The 24158-nt window shown below is 35.1% G+C and overlaps 1 protein-coding gene across 3 annotated transcripts in view; it reads right to left on the bottom strand.

The window, feature by feature from the left end:
• LOC115216434 overlaps positions 1 to 24158 on the bottom strand; it is a 254983-nt gene that overhangs the window by 39370 nt on the left and 191455 nt on the right. For all 3 annotated transcript variants that reach the window (XM_029785770.2, XM_029785784.2, XM_029785779.2), the window contains exons 5-6: positions 19544 to 19653; positions 9622 to 9956 (exon numbers count right to left, since the gene is read on the bottom strand). In XM_029785770.2, coding sequence (XP_029641630.1) covers positions 9622 to 9956; positions 19544 to 19653 — 445 coding nt within the window. The remainder of the gene's footprint in view (positions 1 to 9621; positions 9957 to 19543; positions 19654 to 24158) is intronic.

Genomic DNA, 24158 nt, shown 5'->3' on the forward strand with positions numbered 1-24158 from the left:
ATGTTTCCTGGAGCTAAATAGCAGTAGCATTCATCCTAACCAGGACTGCCATGTTATGTTGGCAAATAATCTTTAATGTTTACTAAAGATTTCTGTTAATTTTGATATTCTATAAAACTAAGTGTATATATTGACAGATTTTACCAAATTAAAAAAAATTCAATGAAATAAACACAAATTGATATGCTTATACATAGATTAAAAAGTTAAGGCTTTCTTCAATATATAAAAGTTATAATTTTGCCACTTTGAGCAAAAAAAACCTGAGAAAACTAAGCTTAATTGAATCAAAACACCATATTTCTAACAAATGGTCAATTGTGGAATCTATTAATGCCATAATATTTTCATTGACACTTCATCATCAACACCTTGGAACAAGCGAAATATAGAAATTGTTGTATCTAAACCAAATTACACACATGTATGCAAATGTAAGCTCAAACAACACTGACAAAAACTTTCATAACACTGAAAAGGCTAGCTCTATATTACTTCAATTTAAACTGCACTTTCCATCACTCCAACCTTACATGTCATCAATACAGTCGCAACACCGTGATTAAGCAGGTTTCTGAGTCCTTCTTTTCCAGACCTGAAACTCTGCAATTCCCTTTTCCCTCCCCAACTATAAACTCTAATCACTAACAAGCAACCTAACTACAAGGTGACTACAACTATATTAACCTCATTCATTATATATATATATATATATGGCCACTTCCCCTGGTGAAGAAGATTGGTCTGCAAGAGCCATGTGCCAGTGCCACATGAAAGAGGTAGATGTAAGGAAGGGCATATAGCCATAGAAACCAAACCAAATCAAATCAGATGGGAACCTGGTGCAGTTCTCCAGCTCTGGTCAAACTGTTCAACCAATGCCAGCATGGAAAACAAATGTTGAAGGATGATGATGATGATTTTATATATATATATATATATATATAAAATAATTCATCCGATCGTAGCCGTTGCCAGCGCCGCTCCGACTGGCCTCTGTGCCAGTGGCACGTAAAAGCACCATCCGTTCGTGGCCGTTTGCCAGCTCCGTCTGGCACCTGTGCGGGTGGCACGTAAAAAGCACCCACTACACTCACGGAGTGGTTGGCGTTAGGAAGGGCATCCAGCCGTAGAAACACTGCCAGATCAGACTGGGCCTGATGCAGCCCTCTGGCTTCACAGACCCCAGTTGAACCGTCCAACCCATGCTAGCATGGAAAGCGGACGCTAAATGATGATGATGATGATGATGATGATGATGAATTCTATGCCAAAGGATCTTAAAGCAGAGCTGTGGACACCGTTTATCCTCTGTTTAACTGCAATAAATACAACCTTATCACCACAGTTGATTATCAATTTTTCACTTTTTTTTAACAACCAATAATGGATTCAAGACTTGTGTATATATCTGGTGAGAAAAAATGGTTGGAAATATAAAGAACAGACATAAATAATGAATAGCCATACAAATAAGTAGACAAAATATTTGAAATATAACTAGACAAAAATAAGTAGACAAAAAATGTGAAAGAGAAAGAATGGTTAAACCGAGAAAAAGTTCAGAAATAAATAGCAACTGAATTTAAAATTCTCCCAATAAAGAATAGAAGAAAACTAAACATTTGTCAAAACTAACGACTACAGGAAATGTATAATTTTTATAGTTTTCAAATTAATATTTGTTTATAGTACAACTAGCAGCATAGCTCGGCATTGCCCGGGTATGTAAGAGCCCCTAGTAGGCAACGACTAATCCCAATCTAGTCCTTTCCCTCTAATTTCCTGCCAATTTGTGAAAGATATTGTTGAAAATATGTCATCTTGAATTTGAACGCGATTTCCCAAAATGGCATGATTTTATCGATTTTTTCTGATGGTAAGGTATTGCATGGAAAACTAACGTCAGAATTAAGTTCCTGAGGGTAACATTAAGCTTCACCATGAGTTTGGTGAAAATCGATTGCAAGTTGCGAAAACTACAAATAGAAAATGTGTTGCATATAAAAAGCTGAGATTCTCGACCCCATGTCAAATTTATCGATTTTTTTCAGAACTGGGGGAGCTTTTCAAAATTTTCGCTGCGTTAGTTTTGAATTATGACATTGGGCTATGTGTGTATCATGTTTCATCAGAATCGGTTGAAAGCCGTGTTCAGGGTGAGGGTACAACCTGACAGACACACAGACAAACTGCCGTTTATATATAGAGAGATAAAAAAAAACAAACAAACAACAACTGTATAATTTATTAAAATCAGACACAAAAAGATACTGACAAATAATAAACAATTTTTAAACAAAACCAACCATTTCTAAATTTAGGGGGTCAATGTTACTTAAAAGAGGATATACTATAAGGTGTTGTTTGGGAAGAAGAAGACCTAAGAATATTTGGGATAAAGACCTCAGGACACCGAACCCTTTGGAGGAGATGACAAAGGACTGAGATATTTGGTGCTCAAGAAGACCCATTTTCCACAGCAGAAGTGTTAAGGCTGCATCCCACAGGGAAGAGGATTGGCTTGCAAGAGTCCTGTGGCAGCACCACATAAAAGCACTTGTGCCAGTGCCACCCAGTATACATTGTAAGATCACCCAGTGTACACTGTAAAGTGATTGGTGTTAGGAAGGGCGAACAGCCACAGAAACCAAGCCAAATCAGACTGGAACCTGGTGCAGCTCCCCCAGCTTGCCAGCTCTAGTCAAACTGTCCAACCCATGCCAGCATAGAAAATGGATGTTAAAGGATGATGATAATGATAAAAGAATTGGTCTAGCAATCCAAATTCTTAAAACTTTCATGCTCACATAAAAGAGAAATAATAATGATTTTGCAAAGAAATTAATAAATTACACAAAACAGTTTGAACAAGGAATCAAAATGGATTACAGACATGCTGAAGATATAAGAGCTTTAACGGGAATAGTTACATTTTTATACCATTTGATGAATATGCAATATTCCATATGTTCCTAACTGAAGTTATTTCAATTTCCCTCTGCTACGTATGCTTATGGAAAATCTACAACTTCACATTCCACTTCCTTCACAAATATAAAATTATGTGGCTTGTCCAAATAATTCAACGTTTGACAACAGAATTATGAAAGAGCAACCATCTCTCAACAATAAGAATAAAAGTACCATACTGTATTACTGAGTCATTGTCCATTGATAACAATGATTTAACTTTTATGACATTCATCAGAAGAACAGATTCCACAAATACCAATGATACAATAAAAGTTTTTCAATAAATATCAAATAAGGTTAAGATCTGATAGAAATCAATATATAAGTGAAAGTCAGTACGTCCGAAACATGATTTTTTTTTTCTTTATCTCTTTCTCTGCTAATTATTTAGTCATGGAAAACCACACAGGATTGCAATGAGTAACGATGTGGCTGCTAGAATCTGATATTGAACTGATGATCAAGCTTTTCCCAAGATAACTAACCAATAAATGTTTCCAATTATTTGCATTCATTATGCAACATAACCAGAGAAATGAATTAATTAGGTTGTATTTTATTTTTTCCAGATGGTCATTTTTGAAGTTAGTGAACACATTACAAAGATATGTAGATTACAATGGGATAATAATAATAATAATAATAATAATAATAATAATAATAATAATAATAAATGTTTCTTCATTGGTGCAGTCCAAAAATCTCCTTTATTAACATCTGATCCTGAATAATACTGAGAAAATCACCCAAGACCAAGAGAACTGCAGATACTTAAATATAAACTTAACACAACTACTTCTTGCTTTAAGTATTATGTCTACATGAAATCCATTAAAAAAATTCTAGTGGTGCTAATGTATAAGGTAATGAACACTATGGTATTCTTAGCTCTGCTGATAGAACTAATAATAGTGACTCATCCATAGATATAAATACATATACATAAGTGCTACTGTTTTGTATTTCTTTACAAACAATAATCTGCTCAGTATATCTTTCACATATATCTTCCATTAACATTACAAAATTTCATTAAATATTTAAATAGGTTTTCTCAAATGGAAGCGTTCATCAATATGAAATTATACAAAATACAGACGCTCAACATTTGAAAAAATTCTTTTTTTCTTTTATTTAGCTTCTTTTCTTTAATAAACCTCATATAATAATACATGATCATTTTCTTTTTTTTTTTATTATTGTTTTCAACATTTTGCTTTAATTCTAGAAAGGACTAGTACCAAGTGCAAATATGTGAGATTTGCATGTATTGTAGAAGTTGGGAATTTTAACAGCTAGATGCTCCTTCTAAAATGAATCACTCTTTAAACCCTTGTCGCTTCATCAAACCAATATGTCCTGGGTTGAAACTAAAGCAAGTACTAGCTTGAAAAGATGAAAGGGTTAATATTTCAACAACTTGATTATTATAATGACTGAATCAAGTTTACAAATCAAAACGTGTTCGCCCACTGAAAAAGTATTGCAAAAGTTTGTTTGCTATTGTTTTTTTAGCAGAATGAATTAAAGCTACTCTACACAGTGATGATATTTCCCTAAAATAACTAGCTCCATGAAAATTCTATGAATTTCAGTTATTTTAGCCTTTGATATTAAATATAATAGAATTACGAGGAAGGGAATCAAATTATATTTTTATTTATATGTCCTCAGCCTACCAACAACCAGCATACAACAGTAAGCTATTTTCTTACAATTATAATTTCAGAATAACACTATAAATCAACATTTTCAACTGAAATATTCAGACTGCACATGGATTTGAAAAATAAACAGATTGGACTTTCTCTTACAGAAATATAGTTTCTGAAAACCTCCCATATCAGAGATTTCAGAATAGTTATTGTATAAGATATTTTATCATAAAACTTTATTATTGTAACTCTATTCTACTTATCCTCTGATCACAACCTGTATAATAATTTATAATTTGTTTTAACAGCTAATGTTTGAATTAATAAATGTTACATAAATCCCTTAAAGCTTATCACACTGTGTGTGTATGTAATAACAGCTAACATTCTTTTCATACTTTATTACTATCTCTACAAGGAACACAAACTGGAATGAGATCTTTATGGCTCCAAATAAACACCGTTGTTGATGAATGATTTTATAGATAAAGAGTAATTAAATACAAATTATTAGAAGTATCTTGATTGTTTTAGTACCAAACAAAAATAAAACTCAGTAAATTCTTTGGTAAGCAGCTAAAAGGTTAAACATTCCAATAAAAACAATACACTAAAGTTTAAATCACTGAATTACTCCTCCCTACTTAAACTTCTGTAAGGAAACACGACTGTTTCAGAAAGTCAACATATGGTTCTGATCTTCTAAGTTTTTGTCAACATGTGATAAAAAAAAAGTTTTTTTTTTACATTTCAACTTATCACATTCTATTTATATTTAGTTTGAACATAGTTGGAAAATTATTAAAAGTTTGAATAAAATGAGTAATTTCACCAGTGTAACTGCTAACTCAAAAATTAAAAAAAATTTTAATTTTTACTCTTCCATAAATATCTGAAAGGAGGTGATTAAATGTACTTATACATTATTTACTGATCACCTCAAAATAGATGGTTTATAACATAAAACTAAATGGTGAACTCAAATGCTACAAGATATAACATTTCTGAATTAATCTCCAAAGATCATAATTCTTCTGAAATCTAGCAGCAGCTGCTATAAGAGTCAAAGTTCAGGTTGTTCTTGATATAAAGAACCTTAGTGTCTAATGATAAAATAATATCACAAGTCACATCATAAAATATAAATATAAAACCAGTTTCAAATTATAAACATCTTTTAGACAGGCTGGATTCAAACTATTTTCAAATAATAAGAACAAGAAACGAAATCAGTTTACAAGAGAAAGTATGAAATCTGTTCAGCAACAAACCAATGTAATACCATAAAAGAAAAGATGTAAATATTTTGAATAACTATCAGCAAGATAAAAGGGAATATGTTTGGTTAAAATTTTTTAATAGAAATTATTAATGTAAGACAGGCTACCAATAAGCACTTTGTTTCACCACAGAAAAATACAACATAATTAAGTAAACAATATAAGCTGTTAAAAAGGTAATGAGCAAGTGCCTGTCCAACAGTGATTGCATCATCCATACTCTCAACAATGCCCAGTCTCTTTTACAATCTCTTGAACAAGCCTCAAATTGTGTAGGTCTTTACCTCAATGAGGCCAAGACTGAATACATAAACAAGTGCCTGTCCAACAGTGATTGCATCATCCATACTCTCAACAATGCGCCCTTAAATATGGTTTCTGATCACAAATATCTTGGGTCATACATATCATCATCTGGAAAAGACTTTCTAACTAGAAAGGGTATGGCCTGGTCAGCCTGTAATGACATGCATAAGATCTGGTCATCAAATCTAAGTAGAGACTTCAAACTTGAAATCTTCAAAGCCACAGTCGAACCAATTCTACTATATGGCTCAGAAACCTGGACGTTATCAAAGAAGCTTGAGAGGCGGTTGGATGGAACCTACACTCGCCTCCTTATGAGAGCTCAAAATCTCTCGTGGAAGCACCATCCAACCAAAATGCAAATATATGGGAAACTACCACCTGTGTCATCTCTTGTGAAAGGTAGGAGAGTCCAGTTTGCTGGACATTGTTGTAGAGCTGAAAAAGAAGTAATTTCTACTCTTCTCCTCTGGAAGCCATCTACTGGCAATACCAGAGGGCGCACACTCTCCTACCCTGATGTAATCTCCAGGGATACAGGCATCCAGCAACAGGACCTCTGTAATGCCATGATGGACCGTGAAGTCTGGTGTAGCATGGTAAATTCCATTGTCTCGACCACGGTCGAACAATGATGATGTTGAATGAGCAATATGATAGTATTGTGTTCTTAATGAACATTCCATGAATCTGTATCCTCCTGCAAGTCTTGTCTTGAATATCTGATTATGGCAAATAATTCCATTTTCCTAAAGCTACTCTACATATTACAAACATAAAATGGGAAAAAATAGGAGTGACAGGAATTGAGAGAGCAAAAGACTAAATGACTTACAACTAATTAGTTTCCTGAATCAGTGATTGAAATTAAAATCAACCCCAATTGTTTCGTTTCCCTCCTGCTTCCCGATCAAATATATGGATTTGTGCCAATGTAAAAAACAACTATGAATTTCAAATAATATTTTATCTTACTCTAAGTAAAAATGTGTCTGTTAGGAAGCAAAGGTAAAATTTTGTTTGACAAGTATCACCAAGTACAACAGTGGGAAGTATTTTAGGATAAAAGGTGAGCTTCAGACAGAGATGAGTCAGAGACATGGTTTTGAGAATGAGTTGAAACCAATTCCTTTTGCATGCTAACATCATTGAGAAATAGTTTGAACATCATCCAATCTTATCTGCTACAAATTTACACCTTATATCTCATTAAGAAAATGGTATTGACCGTGATTTTGCTGCTTTTTATGTGGTTTATCTTTCATTCACTTAAGAGAACCAGAGCTGAGCACTGGAAAGATGGACACTTGTGATTTAAAATGAATAAAAGGGAAATCTACAGAAATTTTCAAAAGTAAATATAAATAGTAAATATTTGAAATAGGAAAAAGTAAAAACAACTGGTAAGAAAAGGAAATAATTCTATTTTGGTAAAGATGCTAAATAAACAAACTTAAACTGAAATATTTTGTAAAATATATTTCAGATTATTGGACTAGGAATGTCACTGATCAGTAATGATGTCTAAGCACTAGCAGGTCATATTAATTTATTTGGAATACTATTACATACAAACCAGGCATATTAACTGGATCAGAGAAATACTGTTGAATATTATAAAATAAGCAAGGATTGTGTACAAAATGAAATATTTTATTATTATTGCAATTTTCTTATTAAGTGTCCTAAACTGAATTTCTTTGACACTAGAGAAAGCTGTACTACTATTTACATGGCATCTATGTTGTACTTCAGTGAAGCTCACATCTATCATGGTTTACCTGCTTTTACAAACATCCTATTCTACATTGTCTCAGTCCATCTAGTTGATAGTAGATCATCTGGATATCAACCCCAGACCTGAATCTACAAGTTGTCAAGGAATATCTTTCTTTCAGATCTGGACTACTTCTGACTATGTGTATCAAAATTGAGCCTAGCAAGATTTGAACTAAGGGATATAGAATATTGCAAGATTTTTGTCTGACGCTCAAACATAACACTATCCCACTTCTGATTCACACACTAAAATATCAAAAATTTTTATTGTGTTTTAAAACAAAGTTAAGCAGATTTTCTTGTTTTTAGGCACTTTACATTACATAATTTTCATAAGGAATTTCTTGAGTTTACATGATGATTCATAAATCAGGTTTGTTATGCATGAAGCTAAGTTTGAAAACTAGATTTGAAAATGAAAAATACTAAATAGTAGAAACAGTGCAAAATAAAAGCAGAAATACTGGAAACAAAACAGAATTAGATTAATTTCTATAATTAAAAAAAAAACAGGAATTTTTGAGTGATTTAAACTAAACCAATAAAATTGTTTAAATGATTTATTTAAAAAAAATATTGATGTATAAATAGTATGATTTATGATTTTCTCTATTATTATTATTTTTATTTTTTTTCTCTTTGGAATGAGAGCAAATGTAATTTAGAAAAGAAAAAGTTATATAGTCCAGAAGAAAATATCTATCAGCACATTACATGCAAGCACACATACATTCTGGGTCACCATACAACCACACACACACTCACTATTCAAATGTAATAATAAAGGCAGGTTGAATATTTTATGGCTACATTGTTTTCTCTTATGTTTTCTTCACTTATTGTTTTCCATTTTTAAATTGATTCAGTATTGATTTAGATTCAGTATTGATTTGAACTAAATTTAAATTATATAATGTTCTGAGTATTATTAAATCTTCAATTTCAGTTTTTTTTTTTATAAAGTTTAAGCAAATACAAGAAAACTGACAAACTCAAAATGAAAGATAAAATAGCAAAAGTATAGAAATATAAAGAAAGAACAGTAATAATAAATATATAATAAAAATATAATCATTTAAAAAAAAATTCTTGAGCAGAAATGATAGAAAAGAAAGTTAAAAGATATTAAGCGGTAGCATTTCATCATTCTTTGTTATCCATATTTTGGCTAATATTTTGAAAAAAGATAATCATGCTACATAGCACACTAGTTTTTATTATTTTTAACTATAAAACTATTTAAGGTTATAAAGTAACAAAGTTGAGATCAAAATGTAAAGTAAAAACTTATTTATGTTTGCTTTAACATATTAAACAATAAACCAGACATCTATTGTTCAATTATTATCAGAATATTGCTAGGATATCAAGATGTGAAAACATTTACAAACACAGACATAATCAAAAATCAAAGAACTATCCATACTCTAATATAAATCAATAGTTTTTCTATATTGAAATTTTACTGATTCTCATCAAATATAAGCTCAAATTATGCAATAGATATGTACAAAATGTTAAATGTCCTTTTAAAAACAACTGAGTCTTGAATAAGTGAGTTAGTGCATGAGTTAAAGAGTTAAAAAGGTATAAAATAAAAGAGCAGCTGCAGCAACAATACTTACGAGGCAGGATTTCCTCAGGTGGGTAATTATATTCATAGCGAAATTTTTCCCGCACATTAATACCAGTGAGTGTAGTTTGCGTGAAGTAGGTAATATTTTCATGGCCAAACATATTGGCTACTCCGAAATTGTCAATGAGTAATTGCATAATCCGAATAGCTAGTTCCACTTTGTCTGGGTCATCAGCGCACGTTAAAAACATGCTTCCAGCAACACTCCGAGCCAATGTTTCCACTGTCATGGAATTGATATCGGAATGATTAACAATCCGAAACCATATTCCAAACAGTAAAGAAACAAGTTGACGGTGACTAACACTAAGGGACTGGATAAACCTTTAAAAATAATAAGAACAGAGAATAATAATCATAAAAAAACAATGCAAATAAATAAAAATAAAGGTGTAAATTTAGTAAATACATGTTTATCACAGGATTTAGTTAAAAAAAGATGTCACAGTCGAAAATGAATCTTCTCCACTTAGTAAATAGAAATAATGGTAGTGTCATTGACACTAAACTCTCAGTCCTTTTCCTCTAAAGAATACACTCATTTGCATCATTTCTTAGGATAGGTAACTTTGCATGTTCTCTTTCCATAGTTCTTATTATGATGGGTGTGTGCATGTGAATTCATGAAAAAGAATACACAGCCTTGTAGCACAGTGATGTAAATACAAGTGATAGACCATGCATTCTGGGTAATTGGGACTTGTGGCTGGTCACCAGGGTGCACTTTTGTGGTATAAGTAAAATTTTCAATTGATTACAAACCTGTGTTATCACAGATCGATTTGTGATAACTGTGACATGGGTCTCAGTTGAGCGTGCCATGTTCTCCTGGGTCAGTGATAAACAACCCAGTAATAGATGAGGCTACAGATTTTAGGATTAATGTTTTACTGCTGAATTACACCGTTATAATAATAGCAACAAAAGAGCTTCACTCATAAGATAATGCAATTCTGAACCATTAACCACACATTTACAGTGTATATTGACATTTTGATCAATCTGATCTACACTCCAGTTGTTACCAGGTGTCTTGTTTCCAGGTGACCATGGAATCCCAGATTGAATTCAAGCTATGAATATTAGAAAAATACATGTATTGAACTAGAAATTATTTCTCATCAACCACAAAATCTGTATTACATTCATATCAGCAAGACTATAATTACTATAGAAAAATCCTGACAAACCCCTAATTTTTCAAGCCCATAAAAACAGAAAGGTAAAATTACTAAAATAATAACAATAATAAAAAAAAAAATGATACTACAACAGATACCAGAACACATAGCAAATTTTTTCATTAGTTAGAGGAGAAAGTGTAGCAGTATCCATAACTTCTGCAAGCTCTCCAAACTGGAGAGAGCAATACAGTTAATGTTCAGTTTGAGCATGAGTAGGAAAAATATAGAAGAGGATTTCAGAAGATTGTAGTTCTGGGAAGTCATGATTCAGTAAAGTTTTTAGTGAGAGATTTGAGAGGGGAAAGAGTATGAGGAGAAAGGGAGGAAGTGTGTATGCCATTTAGACCCAAGCTTGGGCCTAAGTGACCTGGAGTTAGCCAACTGAGAGGAACAGAGACTGTTACAGTAGAATAGAAGAAATGGGGAGAAGAAACAGCATGTTTATGAACCAGTGATTTTAGTGGGTTTGCTGATCAAAAATTTGACAATTAGCCAAATAGTCTGTTTTTTTCTTTCTCTTTTACTTGTTTCAGTCATTTGACTGCGGCCATGCTGGAGCACCGCCTTTAGTCGAGCAAATTGACCCTGGGACTTTCTTTGTAAGCCCAGTACTTATTCTATCGGTCTCTTTTTGCCGAACCGCTAAGTGACGGGGACGTAAACACACCAGCATCGGTTGTAAAGCAATGCTAGGGGGACAAACACAGACACAAACACACACACACATACATATATATATATATACATATATACGACAGACTTCTTTCAGTTTCCGTCTACCAAATCCACTCACAAGGCATTGGTCGGCCCGGGGCTATAGCAGAAGACACTTGCCCAAGATGCCACGCAGTGGGACTGAACCCTGAACCATGTGGTTGGTTAGCAATATTTGACAATTAGCCAAATAGTCTGTTTTTTTTTATAATTATTTTTTTATGCATTTCAAGATATTTGCATATATAGTGTCAGCACCTTCCCTTTAGTCAGGAATTCTTCATGTGTGATAGGGTGTAGTAAAAGACTGTTTACATTTAGATGTTTGGTAATTGTAACTGTGTGCTGTTAAAGGAAATTAGATGGCCGTGTCCCCATTATAGAAATAAAGAAGTCATTTGTGGCTTCTATTCCTATGAAAATTTTGTATGTCTGGTATGAAATGTTTAGGATGCATATAGATGACAAACATCTATGTGAAGTTTATAGAAGAATGTAAAGGGAAAAATAGTATTATCCGTATAGGAGTAAATCTAATTAGAAGTATCAATAAATCAATTGAAAGGAAGGATATAGGAGATATAAATCAACCTTACTCATACACTATAATTTATGCAAGGAGTCCCATCAGTATATTCGGCAACTTAGAGGTCTTTTAAGAAATTTCCAATCCAAAAGATGAGAGATGATTGAAGTCCATAGATGGGTAATTTAGTTAACAATTCTGATGTCAGATATGGTCAAAGATTTGCTGATGTCCAGAGCAACAACACAAGAAACATAAGCTTTTTTTTTTTAAGAAAGCAATAATTCTTAACACATTTACATCAAGAGATGATGCTATAGTCTGTTTCTAACTGATTACATTTTCATTTAATATTCTTGCCCTTTAAAAAATTTTAGAGATATTTCAGTGAGACATAAGTTCCAAATCTATGTTTTTATATTTTGCAGAGATTTACATAGTTATTTTCAGAAAACAGAACATTGAAGCTATACAGCCACAGGAATGGTAGTTTGCTAAATAGTTTGTTACCAAATCATGTAGTTTTGGTTCAGTTCCACTGTGTGGCACCTTGGGCAAATGTCTTCTAATTTAGCCCTGGGCTTATCAAAGCCTTGTGAGTGGATTTGGTAGACTGAAACTGATAGAAGCTCTGTTTGTGTGTCCTTGTCTTGACATCAAGTGATAGTTGTAAATGAGTATCATCCTCCAGGGCTGACAACAGGAAGGCATCTGGTTATAGAAAGTCTACCTCTACAAACACCATCTGACATATGCAAGCAAGGAAGAATGGACACTAAAACTATAATGGTGACGAAAACTGTAAACCCAGTAGAATAATTTGTTATCCCTCTTAATGCAGTTTAACTTTGCTGCAATTCACCAAAACTTTGATGTCCACACAATCAGGCTACACTTCAAACAAAATGCATCATGCCATGATTGCTACACTTTAAACCACACAGCCAAGCACTGCATAACTGTGTGCAAATTAGCACAATTGTGTGTGTATGTATTTTATTTGTGAATTAAGGCTACCATTTGTTTCATGTTATCAAAAATATCTTAACAATTTTTCAAGATGTTAAAATATTTTTCTTAACATGAAACCAATGGTAGCTTTAACACATAAATAAAGAAATTCTATTCACCAATGTGGTGTTCTGCACTCATTCTCATCGTCAGACATTCACACATATATATATATATATGCTAAATGATGATGATATATATATATATATATGCCAGCCTCGCCTGGCCCCCGTGCCAGTGGCACATAAAAAGCACCATCCGTTCGTGGCCGTTGCCAGCCTCACCTGGCCCCTGTGCCGGTGGCACATAAAAAGCACCATCCGTTTGTGGCCGTTGCCAGCCTCGCTCGCCTGGCCCCCGTGCCAGTGGCACATAAAAAGCACCATCCGTTCGTGGCCAGCTCTGTCTGGCACCTGTGCAGGTGGCACGTAAAAAGCACCCACTACACTCATGGAGTGGTTGGCGTTAGGAAGGGCATCCAGCCGTAGAAACACTGCCAGATCTGACTAGGCCTGATGAAGCCTTCTGGCTTCACAGACCCCAGTTGAACCGTCCAACCCATGCTAGCATGGAAAGCGGACATTAAACGATGATGATGATGATGATGATATATATATATATATAAATAAACACACACACACACACAATTGGTTTTCTATGCTGGCTAACCACAGCGAATGTTGGCGATACCTACTGTGGTTAACTGCCAAACAAAACTGATTTAAGAGGAAATATGGTAACTGGCAGGATTACATATCCCTTTGAAATCACTTTTTGGAAATGAGAGAAAGTAAATGGAATTCACGAGGAGATTATTATTCAATACAATCCTTTTGACCCATTGTGCACCAGTGCCTCACAGATGATATGCTATACAAACAGCTGTTATGCACTAAAGGTGCAGATGCATCTCATCAGGTGACTCGTCAAAACCTGTTCCTCATGTAGATGAGTAACACACTGCAACTACCAAAATGTATCTAATAGAAATAAGTGAAACACAAATTAAGAAAATGAGGTACCTTGTGACAGGTCACTTGATGAGACACATCTGCCCCTTTGATGAATGACAACAGTTTGTATAGGACCTCAGTCGTGAGGCACTGATGCACGAGAGGTTGAAACAATCGTAGTGAATAATAAAGAATTTTGTGAACACCATTTTCTTTCTTTCCTCTCCTATATTTATAAACTCTGTTGACACAAAGGAATTCTTGAAGTAAATCCAGTGGCATTTAAACCCATACTGTTGATGATGTCAAGCAGCTGAATACAGTGAACAAGCTTTAAACAGCATACTATAAGGTGTAGATCTGAATATAAAATCATTACTATAGGTGTAGGAGTGGCTGTGTGGTAAGTGGCTTGCTTATGATCCACATAGTTCCGGGTTCAACCCCACTGTATGGCACCTTGAGCAAGCTTCTACTATAGCCTCGGGCCGACCAAACCCTTGTGAGTGGATTTGGTAGACAGAAACTGAAAGAAGTCCATCGTATATATGTATATATATATGTATGTATGTATGTGTGTCTGTGTTTGTCCCCCCAACATCGCTTGACAACTGATGCTGGTGTGTTTACGTCCCTGTAACTTAGCAGTTCGGCAAAAGAGACCGATAGAATAAGTACTAGGCTTACAAAGATTAAGTCCTGGGGTCGATTTGCTTGACTAAAGGCGATGCTCCAGCATGGCCACAGTCAAATGACTGAAAGAGTAAAGAGTAAAGAGTAAGAGTAAAGAGTAAAGAGGGTGCAATGTCACGGTTTTATATTTTTGATTTTGCACATGCACATTGCTTTTGATTTTGTTGACTGCACAGTATCGTAGGGTCCGTTGGGCACAGTCTGTGAGAAAAAGAGCACCATGACACAGTTCAAACTGCCAAAGATTTGGAAACAACATGCTGTACTGCTTGGAATTCATGCCAGAAGCTTCAATATGAACATTTCAAAGTGTTTGTGGGTCTGTCTGAGGACATGTACTGAGAGTGATAAAAATCAAACATCCAGTCATCTGCAGTTACAACTGTGATGTTGGTAAAACATGTTCTTTGTCTATCTCCTTATCCTCTTGGAGATTTTGGATAAAATTATACTAATGTATCCTTTAAATTTAATTAAATGCTATGTTTTTGTGCAGCTGAAGATTGCTCTACATTTTAAATTGATGTAATGATTGCATTGTTCAATTAAATGGAGTCGCATGAAACGATCATACTGCATTACCTCTGGATATCCTTGTTGCTTATTTTGATTTTAATCACCTTATTTTAAATTGTATGGCTAATACCATACTAAATTCTGGTGCCTCAACTTAAGTACCATATTCATCTGAATCTATATCATCATCATCATCATCATTTAACGTCCGTTCTCCATGCTAGCATGGGTTGGACGGTTCGACCGGGGATCTGGGAAGCCAGAAGGCTGCACCAGGCTCCGGTCTTATCTGGCAACGTTTCTACAGCTGGATGCCCTTCCTAACGCCAACCACTCCGTGAGTGTAGTAGGTGCTTTTTACGTGCCACCTGCACTGGTGCCATCAAGGCTGGCATTGGCCACGGTCGGATTGGTGCATTTTATGGAAGCCAGTCGAGGCAGCACTGGCTTCGGCTATGATTCGGATGGTGCTTTTTACGTGCCACCGACACGGAAGCCAGTCGAGGCGGCGCTGGCATTGGCCACAATTCGGATAGTGCTATATATATATATATATATATATATATATATATAGGGAAATGTGTAAAACCTTAAAGGTATTTAGACATTTAATAAGAGCAATTATCTATATATATAAAACTGAGAATGTGTGTCTGTCTGTCTGTGTGTTTCCCTAAAACTTGAGAACTACACAACCAATTTCATTCAAATTTTACACATGCCTTACTTAATTTTAACTTTTTCCCTAGGGCGACCCCACAACAATATCAAATCTTCTCCACTATTTCAGTATTACGTGTTAAAAGTGAAACAAAAACATCTCTCTTTTGTAATGCAGATACTTTCACTTTAATACTGAAACTATTAAAGCGAACGTATTATATAACAGGGATGAACCATTAACAAGTGGTCATCCATTTCGCTAGAAGAAGATCCGCTATGGTCTTATATGCTACACCACTGGTTTTCAATTCATATTAATCAAATTAATATTCAATTTTTCACCCTTATTATGTGTGTGTGTGTGTGTGTGTGTGTGTGTATGTGTGTGTGTATGTGTGTCTGTGTGTGTGTGTGTGTATTAGCAATCCGTATAAAATTGCGTCAATGACTTGAACTTGAATAAGTGGTTTCACATAAATGGGGATAAATTAAAAAGGTTTGTTGTTATTATTATTACTGTTTGACTATTGTAATCATGTTTGTTGGTTCCTCGTCAGGGAAACGTTGTGTTACATTTTTTAAATAATTGTAAACCGTAACCCTCCCCCTTTCGGAGAAGGGGCTTTGGTTATTGTTTAAAAATTGAATTGTGTCCCTGTTTGGGGAAATTGACAATATTTTCACCGTCTTTACGGAAGCATTTTTGTTAAAATGCCTTCGATAGAAGAAAGTCCAAAAATGAATTTCGCTGCAGCCGTACAGTTCTATACAAGAGAGAGGACAAGATCCAATTGATCGAAATTGCAAGAGATGCGCCTACAATTCCAGTCTGTTATATATTTTGAGTATTGTTATCGCTAGCGATATCAAGATATAACTTTGTATTTTATGTGTAGATGTATATATATAGATGTACATGTAATATGTACACATATTTATACACATATATACATTCATAATATATCTACCCATACACACATACGCACGCACACACACACACGGAAAATGGTCAGAGAGTGTACTTCACCGATGCTAATGCTTCTCTGTTAGCAGAGGAACCAAGGGATAGCACACTCACTGCATTCTTCAAGCTTTGTCAAGTGGATCCATTCGCTCAAACCTTGCTGTATTCACAGATTCCATCGTACTACACTTGGAATGGAAAAAAATGGGCCCATGGAAAGCAGGTCAAAATGTTCATGGATACCCTGGCATTAAGTTTCACACTTGCCTTGGGCAAATATACATAGTGCATCCCACTCTACTACTGCATGAGGTCAGAGGGCCAACGTCTTTCCAGGCCCTAAAAACCGTTCATGGATATGTCTGCACAACATACAGAGAGGCCTGCTATCGACAAGGTCTGTTAGAAGATGGTGCACAATGGGATGCAACTTTAGGAGAGGCTGCTTTATCACCATCAGGGCACTATTTGCAGTATTACTACAGGCCTGCGAACTGTGTGATCCGGCCACTCTATGGCTCAAATATAGAGACAACCTGGCTGAAGAATTTCAGCGCCAAGCTCAACTGCTCTATCCTGACATGGAGGGTATCAGCAATGAAATCTATAACAAAACACTCATTGACATTGAAGACAGAATTGCTAAACTGGGTGGAAATGAATTGTCGACGTATGGCCTGCCACAAGCATTCAGGTCAGGGTCAAATAGCCTTCCCACTGCTATCATTCGTGAAACAACTTACGACACTCAAGCGCTTTCAAAGTACATTGTTGAAAATGAGCCTAAATTACTTCCGGACCAGCTGCAGGCCTACAGAACTATTCTTAACAGTGTACGCCAACGCAAGGGACGAATCTTCTTCCTCGATGCTCCTGGACGGACAGGAAAAACATATATGACAAAGCTTCTCCTTGCAGAAGTTAGGCAGCATCAGGACATTGCAGTAGCTGTAGCTTCCTCTGGCATTGCAGCTACTTTGTTACCCGGTGGCAGGACAGCACACTCAACTTTTAAACTCCCTCTCAATTTAGCAGCATCCGAAATGCCTTCATGCAACATCAACAAATGCTCAGATCATGGACAAGTACTTAAATTGTGTCATCTAATTGTCTGGGATGAGTGCACTATGGTTCACAAGGGAGCTTTGGAAGCATTAGATAGAGCCCTGAAAGACATCCGAGACTGTCAGGCTCCAATGGGAGGTGTAACGCTTCTGTTGTCAGGTGATTTCAGGCAAACTCTTCCTGTCATTCCGAAAGGCACTAGAGCTGATGAAGTTCAAGCATGCCTAAAGTCCTCTACCCTGTGACATCATGTTACAATCCTCAGTCTCACCACTAACATGAGAGCTCAGCTACACGGCGACAAAATGTCCACAAAGTTTGCACAGGACATTTTGACACTTGGTGAAGGCAAGATGCCTCTCGATGCTGCAGGACAAATGGAAGTGTGGTCATTTTCCTCTGTTGTTAATTTTGTAGATGACCTCAAAAACAAAGTCTTTTCCAACTTCACACAAAACTACCAAAATCACAATTGGCTGTGTGAAAGAGCAATATTAGCTCCAAAAAACGTCGCTGTTAACAAAATTTATCAACAGCTAATGCATTCTCTTCCCGGTACTATACACACTTACAAGTCTGTTGATACAATTCCAGATATAAATGAAGTTGTGAACTATCCTCCAGAATTTCTCAATTCACTGGAGCCTCCTGGACTACCTCCACAAATATTAGCACTTAAAGTTGGAACTCCTGTAATGCTACTCCGCAATCTGGAACCACCAAGACTTTTCAATGGAACACGACTGGTGATAAAGAAAATGATGTCACACGTTATCGAGGCGACCATTCTTTCTGGATGTGGAAAAGGTGATGTTGTCTTTATTCCAAGAATTCCTCTTACACCATCAGGAGCAGAAATTCCATTTACATTCAGAAGACTGCAATTCCCCCTTCCTGTCAGCTTTGCCATGTCCATTAACAAATCTCAGGATCAAACCCTCTCTGTAGCTGGTCTTCTCTTGGAAGAGCCCTGTTTCTCGCATGGGCAACTGTATGTTGGCTGCTCAAGAGTAGGAACCAAAAGAAACCTTTTTGTATATGCTCCACAAGGAAAAACAAGGAACATTGTTTACAACGAGGTGTTATAATCTCAACAGCCAGGAGGTATATACATGATCCCCTTTTTTTAAACAAACTTCATGTACTTTCATGTATTTATATTAATATACATATGTGTGTGTGTGTATATGTGTATCCATATATATATATATATATATATATATATATATATATATATATATAACAGAAAAGTCTAATTCTTCAATTGAATGTAACCGGGCAACGTCGGGTATCTCTGCTAGTATAAATAAGAGCAGGAAAAATTCCATCAAAATAATCATCACATCATACACACACACACACACACATATTTTTAAGAAAATAAGAAAGTAGAGAGATAAGGCTATAGATATACCATTACATTTTCATGTTGCAGTGTGTCGAGTGTCCACAGCTCCTAGATATGTTATGTATTCTGCTGAGCAGTGCTATTGATCATTTCAGGATGCCCAATTAGTAAAATCCCAAAACAAATATTTTAACCTGATTAGTGTAAAACAGTACATAACGTCTGACATTTTATATGCATAGAATACATCGAAATGGCATAATGAATTACTTACTGATTAACATGCCGACACTGATCGGAATATTCAGACATGTTAAGAACTTCAAGCAACTTTTCTTCTCCGCTTGGTGTAAAAATGCCGCCTGGTAATTTTAATAAAAATTTCTGTAAACAACAAAAAAGAGATACTTTCTTAAGGGAACCATTTTCAGATAATTATTCAAGTGAAATTCTATTACATAACACAATACACAAACATATACTCATAACACAGATATATTTAATGTTTCATGAGTGAAACAGATAGACAGGAGCTGTTAGAAGCTTACTGTGTGTAAATATATATTGATTCATTTTGTTCATTTTTCTGTATTCCCATGCTAGCATGAGTCACATCATCATCATTTAGCATCCATCTTCTGTGCTGGCATGGGGTGGATGGTTTGACAGGAGCTGGCAAGCCAGAGAACTGCACCAGGCTCTACTATCTGCTTTGGTATACTTTCTATGGCTGGATGTCTTTCCTAACGCCAAACACTTTATAAAGTGTACTGACAGCTTGCTTTTCATGGCACCAGTGAGGTCACCAAGTCACTTGCAAGATCCCTCAACAGCCAAAAGTGATCAGAGACTGAATTATGATAAAGGGATAGAAACTGGTTTCTTTCTGTAGAGGAGATGCATGGTTTTCTGAGAGGGGGAGAAAAGGGGGTTATGAGTGTGTGTGAGAGAGAGAAAGATGGTGGCGATGTGCCAGGACATATCTTTATGGTACAAGGAGGTGAATGTAAAAGGCATGATAGAGGATTGCATGAGAATGCAAAGGGGGACAGGGAAGGGAAAGGAGACTGCAGTGAGGGGCAAAACTCAAGTACATAGGGAGGCAACAGGATAGCAATGATACAGTTGGCAGGGGGAGGGAGAGGACAGGACAGGAGAGAGAGAGATGACATGTAATGTGGGGGTGGAATATGCAGTGCATCCAGGACTCAGCTTTACTATGAATATAAAATTGTGATGGTATTGGATGCTCTTCTGTGACTGACCCTTACCAGTTTCCAAGTGAGGGCTCTTCTTTTTCACACAGCTTCAAAAATAGTCAGCAAATAATTTATTGAGAGAAAGAGGCTACAACAATGTCACCACTAATAAGCTCAGCAATTTTCAGAGAAGGACAAAAGTAAACGAACACAGACACAAACACATGTTTATTACACACATGTGAGTGAGAACACTTCGAGATATTTTTGGTATCTAACATATGTCAGATACTGCGAGCGCTGCTTCTGATTGGTCAATCCATGGTGATGACCCGAGGTCACGGTGATGGCACTACTTTTGTCATTCATAAGTTACAACTAAACGTGAAGAATTTAGTTATTGGGTTAATAAAATATGGTCGTTTATTCGTGTGTAATAAATAAAATACCAAACTCATTCCCTATGGATACCGTATTTATTACAACGAGTGGCTTGTAAACGTATCTAACTCGCTTTCGCTCGTTAGATACGTTTACAAGCCACTCGTTGTAATAAATACGGTATCCATAGGGAACTCGTTTGGTATTCTCTATATATATGATGGACCTTTAACAATTTTTAAAATCACAATGTGAGCTGGTTGAGTTCTCAAATTTTAGTATTGGAACTACAAATTAATGGAAATTATGAAGAATGCTATCCTAATGCCAATCTCTTGAGTCAAAGTCGTACCTATACTCAGCTTGACTACAGCATTTAACTCTTTGGCATTTAAACTGACCACATCTGATCCAAATATTTTACCTGCTTTATCTTCATGGGCCAGATCCAGCCTCTCACCCCTATGCTACTACAACACCATTTTAAATATAAATAATCACTTCCTTGAAATCTTAAAGCTATGAGGTAGGACATGATTAATTCAAAACAATGTTAATAAATAAACATTACATTTAACAGAGTAATATGGAAGCTAAAGGGTTATTTAAGGTTAAATATAGCAGAATTTGAACTCATTGCCTTTATATGATGTTGCCATTAAACTGCTACACATTTATAACATTTCAGATATAATAGACAGGATTACCTAACAACATAATTGGAGAGGAATTAAGAATGAGAAGATGATAATGGTAGGGATCATATTACACACACACACACACACAAAATCTTTTAAATGTCAACTACTTAAAGACTCCAAAACAATGTCCAATGAGGTATCACCTTTTGACAGAAACAAAAGTAAAAGTAATTAAAACAAGGTGGGACTCTAATATTAATGACAGGCTGGTGAATGATAAATCCCCAACATAGTAACAATCTATCAGCCAACAGCCAACAGCTTAAGCAGGAACCTCAATATACAGAGACAGGAGCCTAACTGGAAAAAGTAAATGCATCAAAAATGTGAAGGTCAAACTAAGCTCTTCCGAAGAATCCAGCTAAGTTTAGAAAAGTTTCATTGTATTCATAGAAGAGCATAAGAAAGTCAAACTGTTCAAATTAATAACATGAACGGTTCTATTGACAGCATTATGTCCTATCAAAGACATGACATTTTATAGAGATAATAAAAAGAATACAAATTCAGATTACTTTTAAAAATACACAAAGAATATTCTTTTATTACTCTTCTATTGATTTCAGCTGTGCCAGAGTACCATAATTTTTGTTTTCGCCTCATCATTAGATGGCCGTTCATATGAATTATCAACATGAAAAATTAACTGCATAAAAGCAAAAATCAAAAATAAACTTGTGAGTGGATTTGGTAGACGGAAACTGAAAGAAGCCTGTCGTATATATATATATATATATACATGTATATATATGTGTGTGTGTTTGTGTGTCTGTGTTTGTTCACCTAGCATTACTTGACAACCGATGCTGGTGTGTTTACGTCCCCGTAACTTAGCGGTTCGGCAAAAGAGATCGATAGAATAAGTACTGGGCTTGCAAAAGAATAAGTCCCGGGGTCGATTTGCTTGACTAAAGGCGGTGCTCCAGCATGGCCGCAGTCAAATGACTGAAACAAGTAAAAGAGTAAAGAGTTAAGATTAGGGGTAGGGCTGGCAGTATGGTAAGGAATTTGGCTTCCAGTTACAGAGTTCTAGGTTTAGTTATATTGCATAACACCTTGTGCAAGTGTCTTCTATAGCTTCAGGCCAACGAAATTCTTGTGAGTGGATTTGGTTGACAGAAACTGAAAGAAACCTGTCGTGTGTGTGTGTGTGTGTGTGCATATGTGTTTGCTACCAGTGCTTGGAAACTGTGTTGGTTTGTTTATGGCCCCATAACTTAGTGGTCTGACCTACAGAATAAAAACCAAGCTTTTAAAATAAGTACTGGGGTTGATATGTTTGACTGAACCCTTGAAGGTGGTGGTCCAGTATGGCCACAGTCCAATGACTGAAACAAATAAAAGATAAAAGATCTATTATTATTCAGCCTGTGGCTAAAACAAATAATATCTTTGTTTGCTTCAACACAGCTAAAGCAAATTAATTTAATACATATCTACGAAGTTCTACAATGAAGTTCTTTTTTTTTTTTAAATAGCACTTCTAGGAAGATATAATTAAATGGACTTGTAAAAATATACATTAATTTGTAGCATCTAAGTTTCTTGCAGCGAATCACAGATTTTTGTTTTTTTTTTATAAAAAAATTTACATAAAGGTCATGGAGAGAAAGAAGACAGAGTTGACCAAACTAGATGCTTTACCAGAACTAGATCAACATTTCACTGTTCTAATTTCATATCCTATTAGAGACAGCTTTTCTTCACATTCTGTGGAAACTGACAACATACTTTTAAGATACTAGAGTCAATTCAAATATCTGTACTTCAATCCTTTCAAAAACTGGTGCAGTGTTAAATAATAATAATAATAATAATAAAAAAACTATTTGAATAATGAAATTAACAGTTCTGATATAAAATTTAAACTTAATCTAGAGTTTAAATTTATTGTCCCTTAATAGCACATAATAGAAAGTGACTCAATCTTTTGGTTCAGAAGTTATTTCAAGACAGAACTGTTATTTATGTGAAAGAACCTTGTTAGAACAATAAATCATAAGCAGAAATTAATAGGAAATTTGGCCTATATACTAGAAAAAACAGAAATAGTTGGTAGTTATGTGGAATATTTACATTAAATTTTTAAATAATTAAATAAGGAAATAAATTTCAAGAGCTAAAAGAAAAAAATCTAAATTTAGATTGCTAAATTCATAAGAAGCATTTAGTTTGGCCTATATACATGATAGATTAGAAGAAAAGAAAAATATTTGGTAGTCATTTTGAATATTTATGCTTTTTTCATGAATTGAATCATCATCATTTAACGTCTGTTGTCCATGCTGGCATGGGTTACCCAGTTTGACCAGGGCTGGTAAGCTGAAGGGTTTAGATCTGAATATGGATATAAATTTAGATTGCTAAATCATGTTGGTTTTTTTCTAACAATATTAATTTTATAATATCATATTTACTGTATTTTGCAGCATGGAAGATACTTTTTTTGTAAAACAAAAAAATTACCTTGAAAATTACCATAAACTTTTTAACCACACAAGATGATAAATTCTATCTACATTATTTTGTTTGCTTCCAACTTTATGGTTTCAGCTTCATTCTCACTGCATGGCGTCTTGGGCAAGTGCTTTTATACTATAGCATTGGG

This window comes from Octopus sinensis, linkage group LG1 (assembly GCF_006345805.1).
Source record: "Octopus sinensis linkage group LG1, ASM634580v1, whole genome shotgun sequence".
Taxonomy (NCBI): Eukaryota; Metazoa; Mollusca; class Cephalopoda; order Octopoda; family Octopodidae; genus Octopus; species Octopus sinensis.